We start from the raw sequence: 19,138 nt of genomic DNA, 5'->3' as shown, positions 1-19,138 counted from the left end.
AGCACACACACACTACAGGGGGGCAGCACACACACACTACAGGGGGGCAGCACACACACACACACACACACATTACAGGGGGCAGCACACACACACTACAGGGGGGCAGCACACACACACACACTACGGGGGGCAGCACACACACACACACTACAGGGGGGCAGCACACACACACACACTACAGGGGGGCAGCACACACACACACACTACAGGGGGGCAGCACACACACACTACAGGGGGGCAGCACACACACACATTACAGGGGGGCAGCACACACACACACACACTACAGGGGGGCAGCACACACACACACACTACAGGGGGGCAGCACACACACACACTACAGGGGGGCAGCACACACACACACTACAGGGGGGCAGCACACACACACACATTACAGGGCGGCAGCACACACACACACACACACACACTACAGGGGGCAGCACACACACACATTACAGGGGGGCAGCACACACACACACACACATTACAGGGGGGCAGCACACACACACACATTACAGGGGGGCAGCACACACACACACACATTACAGGGGGGCAGCACACACACATTACAGGGGGCAGCACACACACACACACACACACACACATTACAGGGGGCAGCACACACACACTACAGGGGGGCAGCGCACACACACACTACAGGGGGGCAGCACACACACACACTACAGGGGGGCAGCACACACACACACACACACACATTACAGGGGGCAGCACACACACACTACAGGGGGGCAGCACACACACACACACTACGGGGGGCAGCACACACACACACACTACAGGGGGGCAGCACACACACACACACTACAGGGGGGCAACACACACACACACACTACAGGGGGGCAGCACACACACACTACAGGGGGGCAGCACACACACACATTACAGGGGGGCAGCACACACACACATTACAGGGGGGCAGCACACACACACACACACACTACAGGGGGGCAGCACACACACACACTACAGGGGGGCAGCACACACACACACTACAGGGGGGCAGCACACACACACATTACAGGGGGGCAGCACACACACACATTACAGGGGGGCAGCACGCACACATTACAGGGGGGCAGCACGCACACACATTACAGGGGGGCAGCACGCACACACATTACAGGGGGGCAGCACACACACATTACAGGGGGGCAGCACACACACATTACAGGGGGGCAGCACGCACACACCTTACAGGGGGGCAGCACGCACACACCTTACAGGGGGGCAGCACGCACACATTACAGGGGGGCAGCACACACACATTACAGGGGGGCAGCACACACACATTACAGGGGGGCAGCACGCACACATTACAGGGGGGCAGCACGCACACATTACAGGGGGGCAGCACGCACACATTACAGGGGGGCAGCACGCACACATTACAGGGGGGCAGCACACACACATTACAGGGGGGCAGCACACACACATTACAGGGGGGCAGCACGCACACATTACAGGGGGGCAGCACGCACACATTACAGGGGGGCAGCACGCACACATTACAGGGGGGCAGCACACACACATTACAGGGGGGCAGCACACACACACACATTACAGGGGGGCAGCACACACACATTACAGGGGGGCAGCACACACACACACACATTACAGGGGGGCAGCACACACACACACACACACTACAGGGGGGCAGCACACACACACACATTACAGGGGGGCAGCACACACACACACACACTACAGGGGGGCAGCACACACACACACTACAAGGGGGGCAGCACACACACATTACAGGGGGGCAGCACATAGCGGCTCTTCTTGCCCCGGGGTTTTCTCTCACAAGATGTGGAAATCACAGGAGGAATCATATGAGCTCCGCTGACGTCAGCTGCCTGGGCTGGGATCAGACCTGAGGCAGTCCGGCTGTCAGGACTTGCTGGGAGTTGTAGTACCACACGCCGCAGGACAGGCAGGCTGCAGCCAGTGGGGCAGGGAGATGTCACGTGACATTGGCACCTACACAGCCGCTGACACTTCCTGGTAATTTCCCGGGGATGAGCCGCAGTCTGCGCTCTGGGGACGGTCCTCGTGGTTAGGTGGTCCAGTCCGGGTCACGCCTCGGTGGGCGGGGGGCGACTGGTACCTGTCTGAGCTGTCAGAGTGAGGACCTGCCAGGAGACACCATGGAGGAGCGCAGCCCGCTGGTCACCTACAAGCTGAGCGTCTCCACCGACGAGGGCGGCGGGGTGAATGGCCGGTCCCGGGGCGGCGGGCGGCGCGCGGGCACCAAGAAGCTCTCCACCTTCCTGGGGGTCGTGGTGCCCACCCTGCTGGCCATGTTCAGCGTAGTGCTCTTCCTGAGGATAGGTAAGTCATGCCCTCATTACGTGTCCTGCAGCAGTGGGCGCCTGTTATCTACCCCCAATTACAGCACATCTCCAGATGTCACCCGGGCAGCGCCCCCCTGCGGAGAAGAGATGGCATCACAGCCTGGTAATACTGCCCCCTGCAGGTGTCACATACAGTGTCCTAGGCACTAGTGCCTCCTGAGCAGTGTGCCACACATGGCTGCCCGTAATATTATCTATAAATCTGCGCATAAGGAAGTGGGAGTTGTCATCTCACTTGCTGCCTAGGCAGAGTTCTCTAGCCCGTGACAAACTGGTCTCAAGTGCGGTGCTCTGCATAGGCAGAGACTGAGGCTGAGCTTCTGCAGACAGTAATGAACCATGTGCACTGCTGATGGTGGAATATTGTCTTCGTTAATAGCTGTTTTTAGGTTTTACACACTTGTCTAAGACTAATTAGGGTTAGTGCTAGGAATAGGGCTAGGGTAAGGTATAGGGTTAGGGCTAGAGATTGGGGTACAGATGCTGGAAGGGAATGTGATTAGGGCTATCAATAGGCTAGAATTACTACCAGGGTAATGTATAGGGTTAGGGCTAGAATTTGGAGTTCAGATGCTGGATGTTCCTACCAGGGTAAGGTGCATGGTTAGGACTGGAGATATAGGTAATAATAATTTAATTTCTATGGCACCAACATATTCCCCGGCACTTTACATTAATCGGAGACATGTACAGACAATAGACATCACAAAGTAACACATAGTTCACCAGTTCCAGGAGGAGTGAGGGTCCGGCTCGCAAGCTGCAGTCTAGAAGGAGCTAGGGGGAGAGATTAGGTAGAACGTGCTGTCCTGTATGGTCCAGCCAAGTGCTCTTTGGTGCAAGGAGGAAATAGACGAATAGGAGGGCCCAGGTTCTGAGTCAAATGTAGAAAGAGGGATCAGGGGAGAGTTAGGTTGGAGAATTGAGGTGATAGGCCTGTCTAAAGAGTTGTGTTTTTAAAGCATGTATAAAACAGTGACAGCTGGGTATTAGATCGTCCAGGGTAATGCATTCCAGAACACTGGTGCAGCACAAGAGAACTCTTGGAGACAGAGTTGGGAGTTTCGGATTATGAAGCATGCTAGTTTTACGCCGGGTCACATTAGTGTATCTAATGACACTCCGCTCAAATTCTGGTGCGAGTGTGTTCCGAGTGACAGTGCTCTGTGCTCCGATCCTCTGACATGAGAGAATCACAGCACAAGTGCGGAGGAGAGAGAGAAAGTAATTTCTCAATCTCCTCCATGGACAGCGTTTGCGGTAATCAGACTGCACTCAGATGCCATCTGAGTGCAGTCTGAGGTTTCACACGCACCCATAGAGTTGTATGGGTGAGTGCGATCTGACCCTCAGATGCATTTGCAGCATGCTGCCGAATCGTCATGAGAAAATAATCACAGGTCTGAGCTGCCCCATGGAATAAGGCTGGGTTCACATTACGTTTAGGCAGTCCGTTAGACGGACTGCGGTATAACGCGGGGTAACGCAGTCCGTTATCGCTGACATTCAGCTCCATTGTCGGGCGCATCACGACACATGCCGTAAAGCGGCACGCGTTCTCGTTGTGTTGTTATTCACTGACGGAGCCTCGGACGCGGGCTGCAGCGTCTGAGGCTCCGTCACAGCTAGCGCTGATGATTCATCTGCCCTAGCGGATATAGCAAAATGCGATCGCGTTATGCTATACCGTTAGTGCAGCCCTTCAGCGCTTTGTGTTGAACGGGCTGCTCAAGGTAATGTGAACCTAGCCCAACACTGGTGCATGTGCTAGGCAATGTTTTATCACATACCACTCAGCCGTTTTATACGCTCATGTGAGAGAGACCTTAGATCAGTTGTGGAGCGGAGAGCATGGGTAGGGTGATAGCCAGAGATGGGGGAGGAGGCATAGGATGGTGCAGAAGTGTCGAGGGCTTTGTGGAAAAGAAAGAAGAAAGTTCAGTTTGTATTGAATTCTGCAATGAATAGTTAACCAGTGCAATGACTGGCACAGGGTAGAGTCATTGGTGTATCAGCTGGACAGAAACACGACCCTGGCTGCTGCCACATTTAGGATGTATTGAAGGGGAGAGAGTTTGGGGAAACTGATCAGTAGAGAGTTCCAGTAGTCTAGATGAAAATGAATAAGGGCCACCGTAAGAGGTTTTGTTTGCACTTTCAAAGGGGAGAAAAGGTCAGATTCTGAAGATGTTTTTAAGATGGAGGTAACATGAGCGAGTGAGGCCTGAACAGTAAAGAGACGATTAGAGGAGTAGGAGCTGGCAAAAGATACAGTGAAGGATCGGTCAGATAGGTAAGAGGAGACTCGAGAGAGAACAGTGTCCTTGATGCTGATAGAGCGGAGCATAGTGAGGCGGAGCTGGTGATCCACACTGTCCAATGCTGCATGTTGTAAGGGATGTGATTAGGGCTAGTGTTTGCACAAGAAATAAGGCTAGGTTTAGTACACGGGTAAGGTGTAGGGTTAGGACTAAGTATGGGGGTCGGTATGTTGTAAAGGATATAATTAGGGTTAGTGCTAGGAATAGAGCTAGGGTTAGGACTAGAGGTAGGGCTAGGGATGTAAGATTAGGGCTAGGTTTACTGTTAGGAATAGCGTAAGTACTAGGATAAGGTATAGGGTTAGGACTAGAGGTAGTGGTAGGAATGTTGTAAAGGAATTGATTAGGGCTAGGGTTAACGTTAGTAATTTGGTTACTAGTAGGTTAAGGTACATGGTTAGGGCTAGATATAGGAGTAGTGATGTTGTAAGGGATGTGATGAGAGCTAGGGTTAGTGGTAGGTATAGGGTTAGTACTATGGTAAGCTGTAGGGGTAGGGATATTGTAAGGGATTTGATTATGGCTAGAGTTAGTGTTAGGAATAGGGCTAGGGTTACTAGTAGGGTAAGGTACATGGCTAAGACTAGATATCAGAGTAGGGATGTTGTAAGGGATATGATTAGGGCTAAGGTTAGTGTTAGGAATATGGTTAGTATTAAGTTAAGGTATAGGGATAGAACTAGAGATAGGGGTAGGAATGTTGTAAGGGACATAATTAGAGTTGAAGGGAACCTGTTACCTCTTTTTTTATCAATTAAACTGCCACCAGTTCTAGTTCTCAAAGAAAAGCTGCCAGTATTAGGTTTAAAAAACACTTTATATCATTAGGGGATTCCCACACACACACCTTTTTCTTTCAGTCACAGGGTTGATGCTTTTTATTGTTTCAGTCACAGATTAGTCAGTGTCCTATTCAAATTAAACTGTGTTCCAAATTATTATGCAAAAAGAGTTTAGGAGTGATAAGGTTAGAATTTTTTTGTTTGTCATTTAAACTCATAGATGGTGATGTGTGTCAGGGCTCTTTATATCACTAAAAGCAATTGCAGATACCTGTGCAAATTAGTTTGGCAGGTGTGTCCAAATAAAGGCAAGACTACTTAAGAAGGCTGTTCCACATTATTAAGCAGCCTACATGTTTTGCCAAAATGGTAAAGAAAAAGGATGCTGAGAAGCAACAAATTGTGGAGTATTTAGGTCAAGGCATGACTACAGTCAACAATGCCAAGACACTTCATCGTGATCATCGCACAATCAAGAAGTATGTAGCTGATTCCCAGCACACACGTGTGCGTGCTGATAAGGAAAGATTGAGGACTCTTTCCAACAGGCAATTGCGTCTGGTTAAAAGAGCAGCTGCAAAAATGCCTTGTCATAGCAGCAGACAAGTTTTTGAAGCTGCTGGTGCCTCCAACGTCCCCCGAACAACAAGATGCAGGGTCCTTCGGAGGTTTCCAGCTGTGTGTAAGCCATCCTGTCGACCACCTCAATCCACTGCACACAAGCAGAAATGGCTCCAGTGCGCCAAACAATACATGAAGACTGACTTCCAAACTGTTTTGTTCACCGATGAGTGCCGTGCAACGCTCGATGGTCCAGATGGATGGAGTGCAGAATGGCTGGTTGATGGACACCCCATGAAAACACGGCTAAGGCACCAACAAGGAGGAGGTGGAGTAATGTTTTGGGCTGGAATCATGGGGAGAGAGATTGTCGGCCCCTTTAGGATCCCTGAAAGGAGTAAAGATGAACTCCATAATCTATGTGGAGTTTCTAAAACAGCACTTCCTGCCCTGGTTCAAGAGGAAGAACCGTGCTTTCCACAGCAAGATCATTTTCATGCATGATAATGCACCGTCTCATGCTGCAAATAACACATCTGCATCTCTGGCTGCTATGGGCATAAAAAAGGACAAACTTATGGTGTGGCCACCATCTTCCCCAGACCTCAGCCCCATTGAGAACCTCTGGAGCATCATCAAAAGGAGTGTCTATGATGGCGGGAGGCAGTTCACATCTAAGCAACAGCTCTGGGAGGGTATTCTGTCCACATGCAACACAATTGAAGCACAAACCATCCAAAAACTGACAAATTCAATGGACGAGAGAGTTCAGAAGCTTCTTTCGAACAAGGGGTCCTATGTGCAAATGTAACATCACCTAGAATAAAGTTTTGACTTGAAAACTGTTTGATTTAATTTTGTAATAAGCTGATAATGCTTATAATTTCACAATTGACCATTTTTTTGTTCAAAATAAAAATAAAAATGTTAAACTCAGCTGTGCATAATAATTTGGAACATGCATTTTGAGTGTTTCTTATTTTTAAAAATATACTGTTTTCATAGGCAGTTTGTTCAAAAACATTGCAATTACAGTCATGGCCAAAAGTTTTGAGAATGACACAAATATTATATTTTCACATGATCTGCTGGACTCTGGTTTTTATGTGTGTTTGTCAGATGTTTTTATCACATACAGAAATATAATTGCAATCATATTATGAGTAACAAAAGGTTATATTGACAGAATGAGTTAATGCAGCAAGTCAATATTTGCAGTGTTGACCCTTCTTCTTCAGGACCTCAGCAATTCTCCCTGGCATGCTCTCAATCAACTTCTGGATCAAATCCTGACTGATAACAGTCCATTCTTGCAAAATCAATGCTTTTATTTTGTCTGAATTTGAAGGTTTTTGTTTGTCCACCCGTCTCTTGATGATTGACCACAAGTTCTCAATGGGATTAATATCTGGGGAGTTTCCAGGCCATGGTCCCAAAATCTCTGTTTTGTTCCCTGAGCCATTTAGTTATCACCTTTGCTTTATGGCAAGGTGCTCCATCATGTTGAAAAAGGCATTGTTGATCGCCAAACTGCTCTTGGACGGTTGGGAGAAGTTGCTTTCGGAGGACATTCTGGTACCATTCTTTATTCATGGATTTGTTTTTAGGCAAGACTGAGAGAGAGCCCATTCCCTTGGCTGAGAAGCAACCCCACACATGAATGGTTTCAGGATGCTTGACAGTTGGCATGAGACAAGACTGGTGGTAGCGCTCACCTCGTCTTCTCCGAATAAGCCGTTTTCCAGATGTCCCAAACAATCGAAAAGGGGATTCATCAGAGAAAATGACTTTACCCCAGTCCTCAGCAGTCCACTCCCTGTACCTCTTGCAGAATATCAGTCTGTCCATGATGTTTTTCCTGGAGAGAAGTGGCTTCTTTGCTGCCCTCCTTGAGACCAGGCCTTGTTCCAAGAGTCTCCGCCTCACAGTGCGTGCAGATGCACTAACACCTGCCTGCTGCCATTCCTGAGCAAGCTCTGCACTGCTGGTAGCCCGATCCCGCAGCTGAAACACTTTTAAGAGACGGTCCTGGCGCTTGCTGGTCTGTCTTGGGCGCCCTGGAGCCTTTTTGGCAACAAGGGAACCTCTCTCCTTGAACTTCTTGATGATGTGATAGATTGTTGACTGAGGTCAACATCTTTCTAGCTGCTATACTCTTCCCTGTTAGGCCATTTTTGTGCAGTGCAATGATGACTACACGTGTTTCTTTAGAGATAACCATGGTTAACAGAAGAGAAACAATGATGCCAAGCACCAGCCTCCTTTTAAAATGTCCAGTGGTGTCATTCTTAATCATGACAGATTGATCTCCAGCCCTGTCCTCATCAACACCCACACCTGTGTTAATGGAGTAATCACTGAAACGATGTTAGCTAGTCCTTTTAAGGCAGGGCTGCAATGATGTTGAAATGTGTTTTGGGGGATAAAGTTCATTTTCTAGGCAAATATTGACTTTGCAAGTAATTGCTGTTAAGCTGATCACTCTTTATAACATTCTGGAGTATATGCAAATTGCCATTAGAAAAAATGAAGCAGTAGACTTTGTAAAAATTAATATTTGTGTCATTCTCAAAACTTTTGGCCATGACTGTATACTAGAATATTAGATGACTGGAAAATAACAATGACTGCAATTCATATAGGTAATTTAGAGAAAATATGAGGAAATATTTTTTGCATAATAATTTGGAACACAGTGTATGCCTATCTGTCCACAGCATTGGTCCGACATCATGGCAACCACCTTGCAAATCTCGCGCTTGCGCACTGCTCAGCCGCTCCCCGACATGCGCACTGACTCTGGGTGTGCAGCCCCAGCTTCATATCAGATGTGCGCATGCTCCAGAGGGCAGACTGGAGAGGCACAGTGACGCGCATAGCGTGCGCGCTCACACACCATATAGCCACTGACTTACAGCGGCTCCGCATGTTGGGGTGCGGATGAGCAGTGCACAAGCGCGGAGTTTGCAAGGTGGTTGCCGTGACGATGGGCCAGTTACAGCAATCAAGCGCAATGCTGTAGGTGTGCCAAATTCAACAGGTCACTGACTGAAACAGTAAATAGCGCCACCACAATGACTGAAAGGGCTGTGTCAGACAGCTGTATAACTCGTGCAAGAATCGCATCGCATCGCACTGCACGGACTGGCCGGCACCTCTCCTGACCTGAGCAAGACGGCGTGAGGGATCACTATGCAGCTCTCAAGCTCAGGTCAGGAGAGCAGACAACCAGGAGGAGGTTTACCATGTGATTCTCGCACGAGAAATACGGCAGCCTGTCTCTGCCCAAACAGAAGGTATGTGAGGGAATCCCCTAATGATATAAAGTGTTTTTTAAACCTAACACTTAGAGGTTTTCATTTGAGAAAACCATGTTAGTTTTGCACATTGCATCACTAACAACGCACTGGGGGCAGGTTAGCAGCTAAAAACAAGGTGACAGGTTCCCTTTAGTGCTAGAATAGGGCTAGGGTTAGCACTAGGGGTAAGGTATTGGTCAGGTATAATGTATACTGTAGACTAGGGAGCTAGGGATTTTATGTCGGATGTGATTAGGGTAATATGTCAGAAATGTTATAAAAAAAAAAAAAAAAAAAAAAAAAGCAAGAAAAAATTACAATATTGGCCCGTGCGAAATTTTCGCACATTGGTCGTCGGGGGCGCAGGCAATTTCAGAAAAAGCAAGCTGGTCAAATGTAAATGTATTTCATGAGATGAAGAACACAGACAGATATTTATATATGTAGATTGGTAATACAATAAATTGTTTTGATAAGTAGAGGCCAAAACATGTTTCCCGGTTGAGGTGCCACCTGCAGGTCATTGTGTCTTTCTGCAGGTTAATGAAAATGAATGTTTAAACTGTATTTAGTGATAGAATCGTGAATGTGTGGTTTATTTGGCTGTTTTCTTGCTGAAGGGAGCAAGTTTACCTTTCAAATGGTGTATCATTTGTGTGTGTGTGGGGCGAAGTAATCAGCAAAAAATCAGTGCATGGTTACAAATGTGTTTGCATATGTGACTCACCTGCATTGAAGTGTGCAATCCTCCAATGTGCCTGAAATTGGCTGGGCAAGCACTTGAGCAAGCTGGAATGTCCCCAAGGCAAATGTTTGGATTTGTTTGTGATGTCTGTAAGCAGCTTTGGGGTAGTGTGCTGCCACCTGCAGGTAATTTGACCTTTCAAATGGTGTATCATTTGTTTGTGTGGGTGGAGTATGAACGGAGCAAGTGTTCAATTCAATATGCAGTGCATGTTTACAAATGTGTTTGCATATGTGCCTCACCTGCAGTGAAGTGTGCAATCTTCCAATTTGCCTGAAATAGGCTGGGCAAGCAGTTCGGCAAGCTAGAAAGCCCCCAAAGCAAATGTTTGGATTTGTTTGTGATGTCTGTAAAAGCAGCTTTGTGGTAGTGTGCTTTGGGGTACTGTGGTGCCACCTGCAGGTCATTTTTCCTTTCTGCAGGTTTATGAAAATTAATGTTTAAACTGTATTTTGTGTATAAATTGTGGATGTGTGGTTTGTTTGGCTATTTTCTTGCTGAAGGGGGCAAGTTTACCTTTCAAATGATGCATCATTTGTGTGTTTTTGTGTGTGGGTGCAGTATGAACGGAGATGCAAAGTGATCACCGAAAAACAGTGTTTAAAAATAATAGAATAGATACTTTTTATTTTTAACATTTTATGTTGGATTTCAGCAAAAAGCTGAAAACCAAACTAGAGGGACATTGGGCAAAGTACATCAGAATTATCTTAAAATACTTTCTTGGGGGGATAGGACCAGGAGTCCAGTACTGGACTGGTGGAAGGGATGGTGGAGTGTGAATGGTCCATGGGTTAGGGGGACTTGATTCTGGTTAGGATGATGACTCTTATTTTATTTGCAAGGTTTTTGGTATGTTTTTCTTTTGCACAAATGTTTTTGATTGGTCCAATAGTGCGGTAGATAGAACATTTTTATTTGTCTTTTATGTAGGGGATGAACATAAAAGAGCAATTCTGACATAGTTTTTTATTTTTTGTTCATGCCATTCCCCATACTGGATACATGGCATGTTTGTGTTTTTGTATACATCATTAGTAATCTCAGTTACAGTTAGGTCCATATATATTTGGACAGAGACAACATTTTTCTAATTTTGGTTCTAGACATTACCACAATGAATTTTAAACAAAACAATTCAGATGCAGTTGAAGTTCAGACTTTCAGCTTTCATTTGAGGGTATCCACATTAAAATTGGATGAAGGGTTTAGGAGTTTCAGCTCCTTAACATGTGCCACCCTGTTTTTAAAGGGACCAAAAGTAATTGGACAGATTAAATAATTGTAAATAAAATTGTCATGGTTAGGACATGGTTAATGTCCTGTTCTTGTAGTGTCGGTGGTGGGGTGCCGAGCTGGGGGGGGTGGTCCTACTTTTATACCGCGCAGAGATGATACAGAGACACGATGAGGCAGATTCTGGGTGCAACAGGTCCAAGTTTATTTCACACCGTCCGACTGACGGTCCTCGCGGCACACCGCGATATCTCTCTCTGCCCTCCGTGTTCAGGGCCGCTTCAACACCGTATGTTACACAAGGGACGTACTTGCACGTCACGTCCCGTCTCACACTGTGACAATCCTGACAGCTCGGTTACTGTGGCCGCCTTAGGCCCGTACACCAACAGCACTTTACTAATCAGTCTAGTCGTTACACATACGGTGTCTTCCACCCAAAGCCTTGTCTCTGCTGCGGTCCTTCCCTGTCAGGACCACCCCCCTGACGTTTCCTCTCCTCAGTCCCCCCTGGTCGGATTCTCCTCAGGGCACACAGACTGGCGAAGTCCTCCTGTCACCTGGGCTCCCCCTGGGGACTGGAACCTTCTGGAACCCTCCCTCAGAATTTATAACTTCCCCGGTTCCTTGAAACTGTCACTAACTGTCACCACGCCCCCCATGACCAACGGTTTCTAAAGCCCTAAGCTGCTGTAAAGTCCTTTGCTCACACTCCACCCTGCCATCTAATGGTCATCCCAAGGTACTGCACGTCCACTACACTTTCCTAGTTGTTTCCCCACTGTAATCACTGACTCCTACCTACACTGTGCAAACCTATCTTTCTTCACTCTGACTAGTCCGTCCGTCAGGTCACCTTCCCTACACTCCCCCTTCCTTTGTCCATTGTCGTCCTCGACAATCGTCATCCCTGCCTTCGTCGTTCTGAATCTACACCTACATTCTGTTGTCGGACCAGAAGTTGAGCCAAACCCACTATCTGCGGGGGCCGAACCATACTGGGAGCACTATGCTCTGAGCAGCCTACTGCTACTCACCAGCGCGCATGCCACATGACAACGCCTTTCAAATTGGGCAAGATACACCCGTATTCTCTCTACGGCGTGTATCTTTCCCCTACTCTCCCCTACTGTTACCTTTCACTATCCGGTACGCCATGATCGAGGCCACTCACCTACCAGATCATTGCCGGCGCCCGCCTTTCCTTCTTCAGGGGTGTCCGTGGTGTTGGGGGACCTGACCTAGGACGGCTGTCTTTCTCACGTCTTCCCATTCATTTTCCTTCTTTCAATTACATGTCATGGTCGGCGTCCCGGTCTCCCAGACCTCAACTCTTAGATCCCTACCGGATCTCACACTTTCCTTTGGTCCCGCAGACCTTCCCTTAACCCGGACCTGTTGCATTTTACTTTGCATATTATACATCATACAACTTTATAATAGCACAAGTACCCATTTTTTTTATAATTTTTTTTTTCATTTTCTCTTACTTTTAAAACCAAAATATAACATAACATTGCATTTCCTCTTTCTTCCTCCCCCCCTTCCTTGGACCTGGACACTCCTCCACTTTTCCGTATCCCCGTTCTGTCAGGTAAACATATTTTCGTATATAAAGAACATAGAAAGAAGAAAGAAAGAGAGAGAAAATAGTTGCATCAGTTAAACAACAACAAACCTTTTTTCTAAATGCAACTGTCCTTATAATCTGCACAACGGTGCATCGAACTCCTGACAGTCTATACCACTCTCAATGGACAGAGGTGAGGGCTCCACGGGGATACTGAGGGTGTCCATTCAAGTCCTCTTCTTTTCCATGACGGCCTCTCCTTGAGTGTGGAGCAGGTTCCACACTTCCTGCTCCCGGGCCTTTTTCTTCCTGATCACCTCCGCTTCCCACACGGAGGGAACAGCACGGGCCCTGGAGTCCGGTGGGCGGGACTCCGCGGAAAAAGACCGCAAGACAGAAACGGCCGAAGATTTCTGCGGCCCAGCAGCCGCTGGGGTCAGGTGGCAAATGGGGAGAACCGGGTCCTCGGGGGCTGGAATCACAGGGCCCGCTAAGTTGGCCGCAGCCGACTCCAGCAGCGGCATAACCGCGGCCTCAGGACAGGCCGCATCCACTACTTCCAACGGAGCTGGAGTAACGGCCGATTTCAACGATGCAGCTGCTATTAGCAGGGAAAGCGCAGCAGCGTCTTCTTTGGGTGAGCTCTGCACTGGTGACTCCGGGCGGGGTAGTTCGGGGACATGAGCGGGGGCCTCGCTCAGCTCTGCATACACCACGGGGCCCGTGGTAACTAGGCCTTCCGGTGTGCAGGGGGCCGCGTGCTGCAGCAGAATGGTGGGGGCCGCTTGCGGAGGCACTGATAGGGCCGGGGGTACTCTCACCTTCCCCGGCGCTGCGGCCTCCGTTCCATCATCACGCAGTTTCCCCCGCAGCCTCCGTTCCTTGCTCCACTGTCCTGCGGGCCTTCCCTCCGGACTCGGGGGCTCCGCTGAGAAATCCTCTGCTGGTATTGGTGGCAGCCGTTCTCGCTGACTCCCCTCAGGCTCCGCTCCCCGGCTCAGCATCCCGCTGCCTGCCCGTAAATCTGAAGATGACTTCTGGTGCAGCTCCATCTCTCGCCGCCATTGCCACTCTAGGCGGCCGATGCCCCAACACCCGCAGCATCTCATACCGTCCGTTGGGCAGCACTCGAATGGCGTCAGACAGCCGCAGCCAAGTTTTTCTTCTGTGCCACTCCTCCTGCTGGGTGGGGCGTTGGCAGACCTTTCCATCCATCTGCCAGGGTCCAATATATGGAAACGTCGGTCTCCGGGCATATATTGCTTCCTTTTGGGGTACGTTGGAGGGGGTCCCAGTCCATTCAACACGACTGCAAACACCCGGACCTCTCCTCTGCGCTGAAGCAACACCGCCATACTGCACAGTACCTGGTACCGCCCCGGATCCTCTGCTGGCCACACAGATCCGACACAGCGTCCCAATTTGTAATCCACAGGTCAGTAATTGGTAGTCCACAGGTGTTTATAATCCGAAATAGAGCAGTCCAAGTTTTCCTCAGTACTTCAGTTGCAGGCCTGCCGCAGAAGATAGCGTATTAGCGGCAGCGATCCTGCCGACTACGCCAAATGTAGTGTCGGTGGTGGGGTGCCGAGCTGGGGGGGGTGGTCCTACTTTTATACCGCGCAGAGATGATACAGAGACACGATGAGGCAGATTCTGGGTGCAACAGGTCCAAGTTTATTTCACACCGTCCGACTGACGGTCCTCGCGGCACACCGCGATATCTCTCTCTGCCCTCCGTGTTCAGGGCCGCTTCAACACCGTATGTTACACAAGGGACGTACTTACACGTCACGTCCCGTCTCACACTGTGACAATCCTGACAGCTCGGTTACTGTGGCCGCCTTAGGCCCGTACACCAACAGCACTTTACTAATCAGACTAGTCGTTACACATACGGTGTCTTCCACCCAAAGCCTTGTCTCTGCTGCGGTCCTTCCCTGTCAGGACCACCCCCCTGATGTTTCCTCTCCTCAGTCCCCCCTGGTCGGATTCTCCTCAGGGCACACAGACTGGCGAAGTCCTCCTGTCACCTGGGCTCCCCCTGGGGACTGGAACCTTCTGGAACCCTCCCTCAGAATTTATAACTTCCCCGGTTCCTTGAAACTGTCACTAACTGTCACCACGCCCCCCATGACCAACGGTTTCTAAAGCCCTAAGCTGCTGTAAAGTCCTTTGCTCACACTCCACCCTGCCATCTAATGGTCATCCCAAGGTACTGCACGTCCACTACACTTTCCTAGTTGTTTCCCCACTGTAATCACTGACTCCTACCTACACTGTGCAAACCTATCTTTCTTCACTCTGACTAGTCCGTCCGTCCGTCAGGTCACCTTCCCTACATTCTCACAGGGTTAACTTTTGCCGGCCTCTCTTTGGATCTGGGAGGGGTATTTATACTCACTCCAGACTAGGATTCCCTGTCAGCTATACTGTTATTCTGGCTGTGTGTCTGACCCCCCCCCCCCCCCTGGTGTGCGTGGATACTGCATTGCTTGTTTGATTCCCGTGTATGACCCGGTCTGTCCCCTCACTCAGTTCTCTGTCTCACGTTTTGGTATTATTGGCTTCTCTGGTTCTGACCTCCTGGCTTGGCTATTGTTACAGTTTGTCTCTATAGTACCGTCTATTGCCCGTTCTGGTTTTCTGATCTATTGCTACGTCCTGATTATTCACTCTGTCTAACCCTTTGGTACTGTCCTGCTATCTCGTGCTTTGACCCGGCTTGATCTGGTTTACGTCCCTGTCTATGCCCCTTGGTAACTTGTCCCGTAGTTACTTTTCTAGGAGTTTCCCTGCAGCTCCTAGCTCTGTGGAGCTTAGGCCACGCCCCCAGCAGTCACGTGCTTCAGGTCCTGATAGTCTGAAGCACGCATCGTCACTGCTGCTGCCCCGCTTCACAGGTATCTTTGAGCACTGTTTTTTTACTCAGGACACGCGCACTGGCTCAGTGAGCAAGTGCAGTGCGGTGTTCCTGACATTATAGCTGACCATTTCAGTTTTTTTTCCTCTGAAGGAAAAAAAAAAAATTGTTATCCTCATGGATCCCATACATACTTTGGCTGATCAGGTTAAGCACCTGACCCAAATGTTCCACGAACTTAATGTGGAACAGCGCACGATGGCCCATACCCAGCAACAGTTGGTGGTTACTGTGCAGGGGGCTGTCGCTGCAGGGACTCCTAGTGCTGGGGATAGAGATGTGTCATTGGCATCCCCCGAATCTCTGGTCAAATTGCCTGACCCTTTCTCAGGGGATAAAATCGAGTTCAGGTCGTTCAGAGAAGGATGCAAGCTTTTTTTTTTTCTCTGAGGCCCCTCTCCTCTGGGGATGAGTCCCAGAGGGTGGGGGTTGTCATTTCCCTACTTCGGGGGGCTCCACAGGAATGGGCTTTTTCTCTCTCTTCCTCTGCTCCTGAACGTTTGTCTGTGAATTTTTTCTTTGAGGCTCTGGGGCACATTTATGATGAGCCTGATAGCGTGCGACTGGCAGAGGATATGGTGATGAGTGTGACACAGGGGAGGAACTCTGCTGAATGGTTCTGCTCAGAGTTTAGACACTGGACCGCCGAAGTATCCTGGAACGACGCCGCCCTGAGGGGGTTGTTCCGCAGGGACCTGTCTGACCGTCTGCAGGACGCTCTGGCATTACATCCTCCTCCTGTTACCCTGGAGGATGCCATGATGCAGGCAGTCCGTATGGACCGGAGACTCCGTGCTAGAGGAATGATGCAACAAGAGTCTCCCTTGTACCCCAAATTGTGTGACACTGTGTGGGGAGGAGGACTCCCAGACAGTAACTGGGCTGGTACCCAGGGGACCGCCATCAGGGTTCCTGAGGGAACAATACTGGGAGAACAGTAAAGGGAGAGACATGACTGGAGTTGTCAGGGCAACAGGGGGCGGGGAGAGGATAAAAGGAGCAGGGGGCGCACTCATGTGGCAGTTGGGAGAGAGTGTGACAGGAGGTAGGAAGCTGGGTGACTTGAGGAGACACAGACAGGGGCCTGTGAGGAGGATACTGCGCACTCACCGACAAGTGAGACGTGAGAGACTTTTACCGGAGGCCGCTTCCCGCCCGCGTTCACAGAGAGCCACGCCCGTCGTCCCCCGCCCTTGTGAGACAGATCCCTTACCTCAGGTCGCGGCTGCAGCTACGCATAAAACGGCCACAGAGGCTTGCACACTGCCCCCCGGCCTTCTCCCACCGTGGCGACCCTGTCATCACCAGCCTCAGGGGACGCCACCTCGCCATAGGCGACATTAGAGGCCCTTGTCCCGGCTACGGAGGGACCCTTAGTGGAGGACAGCCACTGGACATTTAGGGGAATTGCGTCATTACCGCGCCCCCACCGGCATCGTTTCTTCAGGGCCTGTTGCGCCCCACCGGCATTGTTTCTTCAGGGCCTGTTGCACCCCACCGGCATCGCTTCTTCAGTGTTGTGAGTTCATTCTCTGGTTCACCAGTTGTGAGTTCTCCTTCTAGACTCCCTCTGGTGGTAACAGGAGGTAGAGAGGCTGATTTGATCGGTGGAGATCTGCCACCTGAGAATGAGGATGACGATTGGATCTCAGGAGTCTCAGATTGGATTTAAGACAGCCGACGCCCTATTCAGATGCTGGTGATTCCTTCTGGCTTGTCAGCTCTTGGTTTTCAGCTCTGTTCCAGTCATCTAAAGCTAAGTTTTTCTGCTAATGTTCACACTTGATTTTGTTGGGCTGTTCAGTTTTTTGGTGTGGTCAGCCAGCCCCTGCTGGGGGGCTGTGCTGAATTTCCACTCTTATTTATCAGTATTTTGACAATTGGCTTTTTTTCCCTTACTAGTTCGGTCTCTTTTTGCTCTGTCTCAGAATATTTGAGAGTGTTGATATAGTGGGAGAAGTCTAGTGACTTCAGGGTTAATTTTGCTATCAGAAGTCTTGGACATGATTTTTGTAGGGTTTTTGTTGCAGTTGCAGACAGTGTCTCTCCTTTCCTTTCCTGTCTAGTTAGTTTGGGCCCCATCATTTGCTCAACCTATTTTCCTGCCTGTGTTTGTGCCTTCATCTTGTTTCACAGTCAATACATGTGTGGGGGCTAGCTATTCCTTTGGGGTCTGCTCTGGGGCAGTTAGTTTTCCCTTTTCTTGCTTTAGGCTTATTTAGTCCTCCGGCCGTGACAAGGCGTCTAGGAACATCGTAGGCACGCTCAACGGCTACTGCTAATTGTGTGGTAAGATCAGGGATCTGCAATCTGCATAGTTACCAACCTCTCTGGTTTTCTGTGACTTAGCTTTTTTTGCCTTTTTCTCCTCGGTGGCCCATTCATAACATTCAGGGCCTGTTGCGCCCCACCGGCATCGCTTCTTCAGGACCTGTTGCGCCCCATCGGCACCGCTTCTTCAGGGCCTGTTGCGCCCCAAGTCTTGCTGGAATATCGAGGCGTCAAGACAGCCGCATCAACGATCTCAAAGCGGCCACATCTGCGATCCCGAGTGACGCCAGGAAGGAGAAGTGGACTATAGCAATAAGTACCATAGTTTGGCCATATTTCGGTCTTTGACACCCGGACTAGCCGGGTACTTCCCGCTACTTAGAAACTTATTGTTTATTTTATTGAGTCCCTGTGAGGACAGATTTGTGTTACCCCTTCTTCTGCCTGTTCAGCATAGCCCTAGTGGCGCCTGTTTATAAAAGTTAATTACACAAGTCATACCCTGTCTCGTGTCTCGTCACTGCATCCTGAGAATCTGCTAGACCCTACACTTGGCATAGTCAGCAGGATGCAGTCTCCGAGCGCGGACTGTGGTGCTCCCGATCAGAGCGGAGCTGTCAACTCTACAAATAATGAGGGACCCCACTCCAGCATTTCATTGGGGGCCATGCTGAACAACCTGCCTAGATTCTCTGGCTCCAATACTATGTTATGGAGCTGGACAGAGCGGATGCGGGGCTCTTTCGGATGCACCCCATGACCCTTGATCTGGAAGCCGAGGTGGCACTGGACGGGGAGGTGCGGAGGTCAGTGATGTTGAATCCTCCGGGGCACCGCAACACTTCTGAAAAAGCGTTACAGATAGTAGAACAGACCCATGGGGACCCTACTAATGTGGGAGAGTTAAGAACCCGTTTGTTTAGTCGGATGCAAGTAGAGGGGGAGACGATCACAGAGTATATGAATGTCCTCCAAGAATTGCATACGGCTATTGAAAGAAAGGACGGGGTAGGGGTAGGACCTGTTGACATTACCCTACGTGACCTACTGGT

General features: G+C 49.6%; 1 protein-coding gene across 1 annotated transcript in view; it reads left to right on the top strand.

Moving 5' to 3' along the window:
• The first annotated feature begins 1,878 nt into the window (after nucleotides 1-1,878).
• Nucleotides 1,879-19,138, top strand: part of LOC141100699 (solute carrier family 12 member 9-like) — a 393,180-nt gene continuing 375,920 nt past the window's right edge. The window contains exon 1 of the mRNA XM_073589335.1: nucleotides 1,879-2,355. Coding sequence (XP_073445436.1) covers nucleotides 2,172-2,355 — 184 coding nt within the window. The 5' untranslated portion in view covers nucleotides 1,879-2,171. The remainder of the gene's footprint in view (nucleotides 2,356-19,138) is intronic.

This window comes from Dendrobates tinctorius, unplaced genomic scaffold (genome assembly GCF_039654945.1).
Source record: "Dendrobates tinctorius isolate UK_male_01 unplaced genomic scaffold, ASM3965494v1 ptg000107l, whole genome shotgun sequence".
NCBI classification, from domain to species: Eukaryota; Metazoa; Chordata; class Amphibia; order Anura; family Dendrobatidae; genus Dendrobates; species Dendrobates tinctorius.
The sequence above is the reverse complement of the archived record's forward strand: the minus strand, read 5'-3'. Positions and strand labels throughout refer to the sequence as shown.